The sequence below is a fragment of the Lissotriton vulgaris genome, chromosome 11 (genome assembly GCF_964263255.1).
Source record: "Lissotriton vulgaris chromosome 11, aLisVul1.2, whole genome shotgun sequence".
In the NCBI taxonomy this organism is placed as follows: domain Eukaryota; kingdom Metazoa; phylum Chordata; class Amphibia; order Caudata; family Salamandridae; genus Lissotriton; species Lissotriton vulgaris.
The window spans coordinates 993,642,254-993,655,103 of record NC_141699.1 but is presented as its reverse complement, the minus strand read 5'-3'; the positions used below and the strand labels follow the sequence as shown (position 1 = coordinate 993,655,103).

Below are 12,850 nucleotides of genomic sequence, written 5' to 3'. Positions count from 1 at the left end.
ACTACTAATGATACCAATACTACTACTACGAATATGGCTACTTATAAAATCACAAGAACTACTGCTACTCCTATAAATCTTAATATATTAAAACGACAACAACAAGTCCTACTACTACAGCTACTACTAATTATACCAATGGCATTACTACTACAACTCCTACTAATGATGCAAATCCCAATCCTACTACATAATACTACAGCTACTACTAATGAAATGAATACCAATCCTAATAGTTCTAGGGCTACAAATCCTAAAGATACTAATACAACTACGATAACTGCTACTAAGAAAACCCAAGAACTACTACTAGTCCTACAAAGCGTAAGATAATAAACCTGCAATAAACAATCCTACTACTTCTAGTACTACTCCCAATAATGATACCAATACTCCTAATACTACTATAACTAATAGTATGAAAAACACAATAATTGCAACTACTTCTACAAAACATAAGATACTAAACCTACAATAACCAATCCTACTACTTCTAGGGCTAGTACTATTGATACCAATGCCAATACTACCACTAATAATAACACAAGAACTACTGCTACTCCTACAGATCATAAGATAATAAAATTACAAAAAACATTCCTACTACTCCTACTACGCCTACATCTATTACTAATAGTACCAATAGCAGTACTGCGACTACAACTACTACTGATACCAATACTACTACTACTTATAAGACATCAAGAACTACTGCTACTCCTACAGATCATAAAATAATAAAACTACAAAAAACATTTCTACTACAACTACATCTACTAGTAATGGTACCAATATCAATACTGCTACTACAAGTACTACTAATTAGACCAATACTATTGCTACTTATATAAGCACACAAGAACTACCACTACTCCCACAAATCTTAATATAATAAAGCTTTAATAACCAATACTACTACTAATACAGCTACTACTAATGATACCTGTAGGGATACTACTACAACTCCTACTATTGATACAAATACCAATCCTACTACTACAGCTACTACTACTGATACCTGTACTGCTACTACTACAACTCCTACTAATGATACAAATACCAATCCTACTACTACAGTGACTACTACTGATACCTGCACCGATACTACTACAACTTCTACTATTGATACAAATACCAATCCTACTACTACAGCTACTACTACTGATGCATGTACTGCTACTACTACAACTCCTACTAATGATACAAATACCAATCCTACTACTACAGTGACTACTACTGATACCTGTACCGATACTACTACAACTTCTACTATTGATACAAATACCAATCCTACTACTACAGCTACTACTACTGATGCCTGTACTGATACTACTACAACTCCTACTAATGATACAAATACCCAATTATACTACTACTACAGTGACTACTACTGATACCTGTACCAATACTACTACAACTTCTACTATTGATACAAATACCAATCCTACTACTACAGCTACTACTACTGATACCTGTACCGATACTACTACAACTCCTACTAATTATACAAATACCAATCCTACTACTAATACCTGTACCGATACTACTACAACTCCTACTATTGATACAAATACCAATCCTACTACTACTACAGCTACTACTAATGATACCCGTACCGATACTACTACAACTCCTACTATTGATACAAACACCAATCCTACTACTACAGCTACTACTACTACTGATGCCTGTACTGATACTACTACAACTCCTACTAATGATACAAATACCAATCCTACTACTACAGCGGCTACTACTAATGATACCTGTACTGATTCTACTACAACTCCTACTATTGATAGAAATACCAATCCTACTACTACAGTGACTACTACTGATACCTGCACCGATACTACTACAACTCCTACTAATAATACAAATACCAATCCTACTACTACAGCGACTACTACTACTGATACCTGTACTGATACTACTACAACTCCTACTAATAATACAAATACCAATCCTACTACTACAGCGACTACTACTAACGATACCTGTACTGATTCTACTACAACTCCTACTATTGATAGAAATACCAATCCTACTACTACAGCGGCTACTACTAATGATACCTGTACTGATTCTACTACAACTCCTACTATTGATAGAAATACCAATCCTACTACTACAGTGACTACTACTGATACCTGCACCGATACTACTACAACTCCTACTAATAATACAAATACCAATCCTACTACTACAGCGACTACTACTACTGATACCTGTACTGATACTACTACAACTCCTACTAATAATACAAATACCAATCCTACTACTACAGCGACTACTACTAACGATACCTGTACTGATTCTACTACAACTCCTACTAATGATAGAAATACCAATCCTACTACTAAAGCTACTACTAACGATACCTGTAACAATACTACTACAACTCTTACTATTGATACAAGTACCAATCCTACTACTACAGCTACTACTACTGATACCTGCACTGATACTACTACAACTCCTGCTAATAATACAAATACCAATCCTACTACTACAGCTACTACTAATGACACCTGTACATTAGTACTACACATCCCACTAATGATACCAATACTTCTTCTGCAGTTACTACTGCTGACACGGATACTACTTCTATTTATAATAATGATATCAGAAAGAGTCTTGTGGGCGGTGGCTCAGTCAATCCCAGCTCACCCCCTGATCCTGAAGCGCTCTCAGCCACGGTGCTCGTATCCTCGGTGTTACTGCACGCCCGGGGCCCCCTCCCCGGATGGGCACTACCACAGAGCCCCGTAGTGCTGCCGAGAGCACCGGTTACTCGGACATCTATGGAATACGAGAAGGTAAGGGGGGGGCATCTTATCTCTAAACCAGAGGATGCGTCAGAGTGGAGTCTCAATCAACCAACCTCGGGAAGTGACGGGTGGATGAATGAATGGGCGCTTTTAAATATGCAACAATGTATCAGTGCCACTCTAAATGCATGAATTAATGAATGAATGGGCGCTTTTAAATATGCAGCAATGTATTAGTGCCACTCTGAATGAATGAATGAATGAATGAATGAATGAATGAATGAATGAATGAATGAATGGGCGCTTTTAAATATGCAGCAATGTAAGTATTAGTGCCACTCTAAATGCAAGAATGAAATGAAATGAAAAATTGCATTTGTATAGCGCATAACCGCCCTGGGGCCTCGCAGCGCTTGAAGATAAAATGGTTTTAGCGCAGGCTCGGGGCAGATCAGAGAGATTTAGCAAACAAATGCGTTTTTAGGGCCTTTCTGAACGAGAGGAGGTTGCTGTTACCCCGGATGGCAAAGGGGAGGGCATTCCAGAGTCTGGTCGCCGAATGGGAAAAAGAGCGGCCACCCCAACGGGCTTTGTTAATTTTAGAGGAGGTGGCCAGCTGCAGGGTACCAGACCGAAGGGGGCGTGTTGGAACATAAGGCGTAACTAGAGGGTGCAGAATCGCTGGGCCTACACGGTGGAAGGATTTGTGCATGATGCACAGAGCTTTGAACTGCACTCTGGCAGCCATTGGGAGCCAATGAAGGTCCCTCAGAGCCTTCCTCGCCGACTGCCGACGGGACAGATTGAACAATAGGCGGGCCGCACTGTTTTGTGTGACCTGGAGCCTCTGAAGGACCGAAGCCGGTGCTCCCAGGTAGAGAGCATTCCCGCAATCCAGGCGAGAGAGAATGAGGGCCTGGACCATGATCCTCCTCGCCTGGAAAGGGAGCAAAGGGAGAACCCGCCGGAGCATCCTCATTAGTCCGAAGCAAGTGGCAGCAGTCTTAGTAGCCTGGACAGAGAAATCAAGGGCAGTGTCAAGCCAAATCCCGAGGCTCTTTATCTGGGACTTGGGCGCAGGAGGAGCGCCAAGACATGGTGGCCAGACGGGTGCAAGAGCAGACGGGGAGGGATTTCCAAGGAGAATGATATCTGTCTTCTCCCCGTTAAGCTTGAGACAGGAGGCTTGCATCCAACTGGCAACAGCCTCTAGACAGGGGCCTAAGGTGTTGGATGATCCATCTGCGTGGTCTAACGAGACCACCAGCTGCGTATCATCCGCGTAGGTGACTATACGCACACCAAAGGGATGGACTATCCTGTCCAGAGGCTCCATGTAGGCGTTAAAGAGGGTCGGGCCCAGGGAGGAGCCCTAAGGGACCCCACACCTGAGAGGATGTTTAGGAGAGACTGTCTCACCCTCAAAGACCCGGAAAAAGCGCTCACTCAAAAAGGAGGTGAGCCAGTCCAGAGCCGCGCCCGACACGAATGAATGAATGAATGAATTAATGAATGGGCGCTTTTAAATATGCAACAATGTAAGTATTAGTGCCACTCCAAACACAAGAGCGAATAAATGTATGAATGAATGGGAGCTTTTAAATATGCAGCATTGTATGTATTGGTGCCACTCCAAACGCAAGAACGAATAAATGAATGAATGAATGGATGCTTTTAAATATGCAGCAATGTAAGTATTAGTGCCACTCTAAATGCAAGAATGAATGAATAAATGAATGAGCGCTTTTAAATATGCAGCAATGTAAGTATCGGCGCCACTCTGAATGCAAGAATGAATGAATGAATGAATGGGAGCTTTTAAATATGCAACAATGTAAGTATTAGTGCCACTCTAAATGCAAGAACGAATAAATGATTGAATAAATGAATGGACGCTTTTAAATATGCAACAATGTAAGTATTAGTGCCACTCCAAACGCAAGAACGAATAAATGAATGAATGAATGGGAGAGTTTTAAATATGCAGCAATGTAAATATTTATGCCACTCTAAATGCAAGAATGAATGAACAAATGACTGAATGACCGCTTTTAAATATGCAGCAATGTAAGTATTGGCACCACTCTGAATGCAAGAATGAATGAATGAATGAATAAATAAATGGGCGCTTTTAAATATGCAACAATGTAAGTATTAGTGCCGCTCTAAATACAAGAATGAATTAATGAATGAGCGCTTTTAAATATGCAGCAATGTAAGTATTGGCGCCACTCTAAATGCAAGAATGAATGAATGAATGAATGAATGGGCGCTTTTAAATATGCAGCAATGTAAGTATTGGCGCCACTCTAAACGCAAGAACGAAAAAATGAATGAACGAATGAATGAATGGGCGCTTTTAAATATGCAGCAATGTAAGTATTGGTGCGACTCCAAACGCAAGAACGATTAAATGAATGAATGAATGGGTGCTTTTAAATATGCAGCATTGTAAGTATTGGTGCGACTCCAAACGCAAGAACGATTAAATGAATGAATGAATGGGTGCTTTTAAATATGCAGCATTGTAAGTGCTGGTGCCACTCCAAACGCAAGAACGAATAAATTAATGAATGAATGGGAGCTTTTAAATATGCAGCAATGTAAATATTAGTGCCACTCTAAATGCAAGAATGAATGAATGAATGAGCACTTTTAAATATGCAGCAATGTAAGTATTAGTTCCACTCTGAATGCAAGAATGAATGAACGAATGAATGAATGAATGGGCGCTTTTAAATATGCAGCAATGTAAGTATTGGCGCCACTCTGAATGCAAGAATGAATGAATGAATAAATGAATGAATGAATGAATGAATGAATGTGCGCTTTTAAATATGCAGCAATGTAAGTATTGGTGCTACTCCAAACGCAAGAACGAATAATTAAATGAATGAATAAATGGTTGCTTTTAAATGTGCAGCAATGTAAATATTAGTGCCACTCTAAATGCAAGAATGAATGAATTAATTAATTAATGGGCGCTTTTAAATATGCAGCAATGTAACCATTAGTGCCACTCTAAATGCAAGAATGAATGAATGAGTTGGCGCTTTTAAATGTGCAGCAATGTAAATATTAGTGCCACTCTAAATGCAAGAATGAATGAATTAATTAATTAATGGGCGCTTTTAAATATGCAGCAATGTCACTATTAGTGCCACTCTAAATGCAAGAATGAATGAATGAATGAATGAGCACTTTTAAATATGCAGCAATGTAAGTATCGGCGCCACTCTAAATGCAAGAATGAATGAATGAATGAATGAATGAATGGGCGCTTTTAAATATGCAGCAATGTAAGTATCGGCGCCACTCTAAATGCAAGAATGAATGAATGAATGAATGAATGAATGGGGGCGTTTTAATAAGCAGCAATGTAAATATTAGTGCCACTCTAAATGCAAGAATTAATGAATTAATTAATTAATGGGCGCTTTTAAATATGCAGCAATGTAAGTATTGGCGCCTCTCTGAATGCAAGAATGAATAAATAAATGAATGAATAAATGGGCGCTTTTAAATGTGCAGCAATGTAAATATTAGTGCCACTCTAAATGCAAGAATTAATGAATTAATTAATTAATGGGCGCTTTTAAATATGCAGCAATGTTAGTATTGGTGTCACTCCAAACGCAAGAACGAATAAATAAATGAATGAATAAATGGTTGCTTTTAAATGTGCAGCAATGTAAATATTAGTGCCACTCTAAATGCAAGAATGAATGAATTAATTAATTAATGGGCGCTTTTAAATATGCAGCAATGTCACTATTAGTGCCACTCTAAATGCAAGAATGAATGAATGAATGAATGAGCACTTTTAAATATGCAGCAATGTAAGTATCGGCGCCACTCTAAATGCAAGAATGAATGAATGAATGAATGAATGGGCGCTTTTAAATATGCAGCAATGTAAGTATCGGCACCACTCTAAATGCAAGAATGAATGAATGAATGAATGAATGGGCGCTTTTAAATATGCAGCAATGTAACTATTAGTGCCACTCTAAATGCAAGAATGAATGAATTAATTAATTAATGGGCGCTTTTAAATATGCAGCAATGTAAGTATCGGCGCCTCTCTGAATGCAAGAATGAATGAATTAATGAATGAATTAATTAATTAATTAATGGGCGCTTTTAAATATGCAGCATTGTAAGTATTAGTGCCACTCTAAAAGCAAGAATGAATGAATGGGCACTTTTAAATATGCAGCAATGTAAGTATCGGGGCCTCTCTGAATGCAAGAATGAATGAATTAATTAATTAATTAATGGGCGCTTTGAAATATGCAGCAATGTAAGTATCGGCGCCTCTCTGAATGCAAGAATGAATGAATGAATGAATGAAGGAATTAATTAATGGGCGCTTTTAAATATGCAGCATTGTAAGCATTAGTGCCACTCTAAATGCAAGAATGAATGAATGAATGAATGGGCGCTTTTAAATATGCAGCATTGTAAGTATCGGCGCCACTCTAAATGCAAGAATGAATGAATGAATGAATGAATGGGCGCTTTTAAATATGCAGCAATGTAAGTATCGGCGCCACTCTAAATGCAAGAATGAATGAATGAATGAATGAATGGGCGCTTTTAAATATGCAGCAATGTAACTATTAGTGCCACTCTAAATGCAAGAATGAATGAATTAATTAATTAATGGGCGCTTTTAAATATGCAGCAATGTAAGTATTGGCGCCTCTCTGAATGCAAGAATGAATGAATTAATTAATTAATTAATGGGCGCTTTTAAATATGCAGCAATGTAAGTATCGGCGCCTCTCTGAATGCAAGAATGAATGAATTAATGAATTAATTAATTAATTAATTAATGGGCGCTTTTAAATATGCAGCATTGTAAGTATTAGTGCCACTCTAAAAGCAAGAATGAATGAATGGGCGCTTTTAAATATGCAGCAATGTAAGTATCGGGGCCTCTCTGAATGCAAGAATGAATGAATTAATTAATTAATTAATGGGCGCTTTGAAATATGCAGCAATGTAAGTATCGGCGCCTCTCTGAATGCAAGAATGAATGAATGAATGAATGAAGGAATTAATTAATGGGCGCTTTTAAATATGCAGCATTGTAAGCATTAGTGCCACTCTAAATGCAAGAACGAATGAATGAATGAATGGGCGCTTTTAAATATGCAGCAATGTAAGTATTGGCGCCACTCTGAATGCAAGAATGAATGAATGAATAAATGAATGAATGAATGAATGAATGAATGAATGTGCGCTTTTAAATATGCAGCAATGTAAGTATTGGTGCCACTCCAAACGCAAGAACGAATAATTAAATGAATGAATAAATGGTTGCTTTTAAATGTGCAGCAATGTAAATATTAGTGCCACTCTAAATGCAAGAATGAATGAATTAATGAATTAATGGGCGCTTTTAAATATGCAGCAATGTAACCATTAGTGCCACTCTAAATGCAAGAATGAATGAATGAGTTGGCGCTTTTAAATGTGCAGCAATGTAAATATTAGTGCAACTCTAAATGCAAGAATGAATGAATTAATTAATTAATGGGCGCTTTTAAATATGCAGCAATGTCACTATTAGTGCCACTCTAAATGCAAGAATGAATGAATGAATGAATGAGCACTTTTAAATATGCAGCAATGTAAGTATCGGCGCCACTCTAAATGCAAGAATGAATGAATGAATGAATGAATGGGCGCTTTTAAATATGCAGCAATGTAAGTATCGGCGCCACTCTAAATGCAAGAATGAATGAATGAATGAATGAATGGGCGCTTTTAAATATGCAGCAATGTAACTATTAGTGCCACTCTAAATGCAAGAATGAATGAATGAATTAATTAATGGGCGCTTTTAAATATGCAGCAATGTAAGTATTGGCGCCTCTCTGAATGCAAGAATGAATAAATAAATGAATGAATAAATGGGCGCTTTTAAATGTGCAGCAATGTAAATATTAGTGCCACTCTAAACGCAAGAATGAATGAATTAATTAATTAATGGGCGCTTTTAAATATGCAGCAATGTAAGTATTGGTGCCACTCCAAACGCAAGAACGAATAAATAAATGAATGAATAAATGGTTGCTTTTAAATGTGCAGCAATGTAAATATTAGTGCCACTCTAAATGCAAGAATGAATGAATTAATTAATTAATGGGCGCTTTTAAATATGCAGCAATGTCACTATTAGTGCCACTCTAAATGCAAGAATGAATGAATGAATGAATGAGCACTTTTAAATATGCAGCAATGTAAGTATCGGCGCCACTCTAAATGCAAGAATGAATGAATGAATGAATGAATGAATGGGCGCTTTTAAATATGCAGCAATGTAAGTATCGGCGCCACTCTAAATGCAAGAATGAATGAATGAATGAATGAATGAATGGGCGCTTTTAAATATGCAGCAATGTAACTATTAGTGCCACTCTAAATGCAAGAATGAATGAATTAATTAATTAATGGGCGCTTTTAAATATGCAGCAATGTAAGTATTGGCGCCTCTCTGAATGCAAGAATGAATGAATGAATGAATTAATTAATTAATGGGCGCTTTTAAATATGCAGCAATGTAAGTATCGGCGCCTCTCTGAATGCAAGAATGAATGAATTAATGAATGAATTAATTAATTAATTAATGGGCGCTTTTAAATATGCAGCATTGTAAGTATTAGTGCCACTCTAAATGCAAGAATGAATGAATTAATTAATTAATGGGCGCTTTTAAATATGCAGCAATGTAAGTATCGGGGCCTCTCTGAATGCAAGAATGAATGAATGAATTAATTAAATAATGGGCGCTTTGAAATATGCAGCAATGTAAGTATCGGCGCCTCTCTGAATGCAAGAATGAATGAATGAAGGAATTAATTAATGGGCGCTTTTAAATATGCAGCATTGTAAGCATTAGTGCCACTCTAAATGCAAGAATGAATGAATGAATGAATGGGCGCTTTTAAATATGCAGCATTGTAAGTATCGGCGCCACTCTAAATGCAAGAATGAATGAATGAATGAATGAATGGGCGCTTTTAAATATGCAGCAATGTAAGTATCGGCGCCACTCTAAATGCAAGAATGAATGAATGAATGAATGAATGGGCGCTTTTAAATATGCAGCAATGTAACTATTAGTGCCACTCTAAATGCAAGAATGAATTAATTAATTAATTAATGGGCGCTTTTAAATATGCAGCAATGTAAGTATTGGCGCCTCTCTGAATGCAAGAATGAATGAATGAATTAATTAATTAATGGGCGCTTTTAAATATGCAGCAATGTAAGTATCGGCGCCTCTCTGAATGCAAGAATGAATGAATTAATGAATGAATTAATTAATTAATTAATGGGCGCTTTTAAATATGCAGCATTGTAAGTATTAGTGCCACTCTAAAAGCAAGAATGAATGAATGGGCGCTTTTAAATATGCAGCAATGTAAGTATCGGGGCCTCTCTGAATGCAAGAATGAATGAATTAATTAATTAATTAATGGGCGCTTTGAAATATGCAGCAATGTAAGTATCGGCGCCTCTCTGAATGCAAGAATGAATGAATGAAGGAATTAATTAATGGGCGCTTTTAAATATGCAGCATTGTAAGCATTAGTGCCACTCTAAATGCAAGAATGAATGAATGAATGAATGGGCGCTTTTAAATATGCAGCATTGTAAGTATTGGCGCCACTCTAAATGCAAGATGTGAGAGGCCAGGCATCAGAGTGCAACTGAGCAAAGCGCAAACCCACAGCCATTCCGCAGAAGCGTGTAAAACACCGACCAACTCCGGGTAAGGAAAGCATGACAGAGGGAAGACAGTAGTCTGGCTGGCGGCAGCCCCCGGGACGGAGACAGACACCCCTTCACGGACAGTCACCGAAAACAAACTTTTAGCAGCGGCGTTCATCAGTCAATAACATAACCACGTGCTGCTGCGTAATATCCAGCAAAAAGGGATAGGAAGGGGTGATTAATGAACGCCCCCCGTTCCCCGGCCGAGACAGACCCTGCTGGCCGCACGTTCATCCTTGTGAGGTCGGTGTGGAATAAGCAGAGCACAAACAGAAGACATCATGGAATATGTGGCCGCGGTGAAACCTAAGGTTGAGAGATCTAGAGTACGTGCTGATGAGCGCAGACAAGCACGCACACATAAACAAGCGCACACACAACAAACGCACACACCCACGCACATACCCCACACAACCACATGCTGGCACGCACACACAAAACACACGCAAACACACAGCACACAGACACAACACACAAGCGCACACACACAACAAACGCAGGCACATACACCACACAACCACATGCTGGCACGCACACACAAAAAACACGCACACACATAGCCCACAGACACAACACACACGCAGACACACACACCACACATAACTCACGCACACACACACATGCTGGCACAAACACACAAAATGCACGCGCACACACATAGCCCACAGACACAACACACACGCAGACACACACACCACACATAACTCACGCACACACACACATGCTGGCACAAACACACAAAATGCACGCGCGCACACAGCATACAGAGACAACACACACACAACAAACACACACAAAATACACACGCACACACAGCATATGCACGCACAAACACGCACACTCACACTTAATTGTGCTGCAGGTGTGCAGTAAACACAGTGTCAGTTCAAAAGAAAGACACATCATATCAATAAGAAGGCACAGAGAAACGTCATGCTCACTCACAAACACATACACGTGCGCTGACAGACACGTGCACTGAAGCTCACGCAAACACGCATATGCGCACGCACGCGGAGAGAAAGCGCTGCACTGTCTCCATAAAATAACTTCTTGTTAGAAACCAGAGCAACAATCGCAACGCCACAGGTGTACACCTTGATAAACAGCGCCCAGAAGATACAATGACATTTGCAAGGTGCTATCTCAATAAGGCGGTCAGACAAGTGAGTGACTCAATGCTTGAAATGGAAAAATAGAAGTGCAGGTACTCTGTAGCAGAGTACCTGCTTGTTTCTGAGAAGTGCCGGTACTCTCCCATTAAATGTATTCCATGTGTCTTGAGAAGTGCCGGTACTCTCCCTCTCAAAATAAAGAAGCGCCGGTACTCAGTACCGGACAGTTCCGCCCCATTTAAAGCACTACAGTGTCACCACAATCCCGAGGAGCTGCCAGGCGCCCCGAGGAGCCGTTCAACGACGATGGGTGCGCACCCCCAACAAATGCCATCACTGTGTTTTTTCTTTATTACCTGGAAGTTCCTGAAGGCCCCGGAGAGCTGCGCCATGTGCAGTGCCAGGCAGCGGGACGTGCACCTGGCCCTGGAGACCTGCTGTGCCAGCTCTGCCCCGGACCCCTCTTCACGGTCCCTGCGCCGGGAGGGGGCGACTGGCAGCACCCCGAAGCACAACAGGAGCCCCGCGGTCCACAACCTGGCAGCCATACGGAGAGCTGGTCCCCTCAGCGGAGCGTAACAATCACAGACCGAAGGGGGTGATGCGCAGCCCGGGTCTGCCCTCCACACAGCCTTGCGCCAGCAGCGTGCAGCGGGATACCCTGTGTGTGTAGGAATGCAGCCCGGCTCCTGAGGGGACCCTCCCTCCCCGGCTCCCGTGGGGACCCTCCCTCCCCTCCTCTGCCTCCGTCTTGTCCCTCCCACCAGCCCTGGCACACGAGGCACCAGCCAGGAGATGTCTGTTTGCATCTGGCCTGGCACAAGGCAGGCCCCTCGCACACGTCGGGATAACTGCGGGCTTCAGAGGCCACCACAGAGTGCTCACACGGTGATTTAGCCTGAAAACGTGTGCTGTAGAAAACACCTTCAGATAGCGCCTCTGGTACCGTTGGGCGCTGTATACTGCTGCAAAGCGTTCTCCTTCAGGGAAAGAACGAACCCAGCCAGCACGCCTTGATAAAATGAATAAACAGTAATCTTTTCAAAAAATGTTTAAATTTCCTTTTCATTTTCCGTTTTTTCATTTTCTCTTGGAATTTCATCTCCATAATGTTATAATCACATTATTTTCGATTATATTCACTGCTGGAGCAGCTGCACATGCTTATTAAGG

General features: G+C 40.1%; 1 protein-coding gene across 1 annotated transcript in view; it reads right to left on the bottom strand.

Annotated features, from left to right (window-relative positions):
* The window catches only part of LOC147683839 (anosmin-1-like), a 225,161-nt gene extending 212,835 nt beyond the window's left edge, over positions 1–12,326 (bottom strand). Inside the window, exon 1 of the mRNA XM_086944239.1 lies at positions 12,034–12,326. Within this exon, the coding sequence (XP_086800365.1) occupies positions 12,034–12,225 (192 nt within the window). The 5' untranslated portion in view covers positions 12,226–12,326. The remainder of the gene's footprint in view (positions 1–12,033) is intronic.
* Positions 12,327–12,850: the final 524 nt, after the last annotated feature.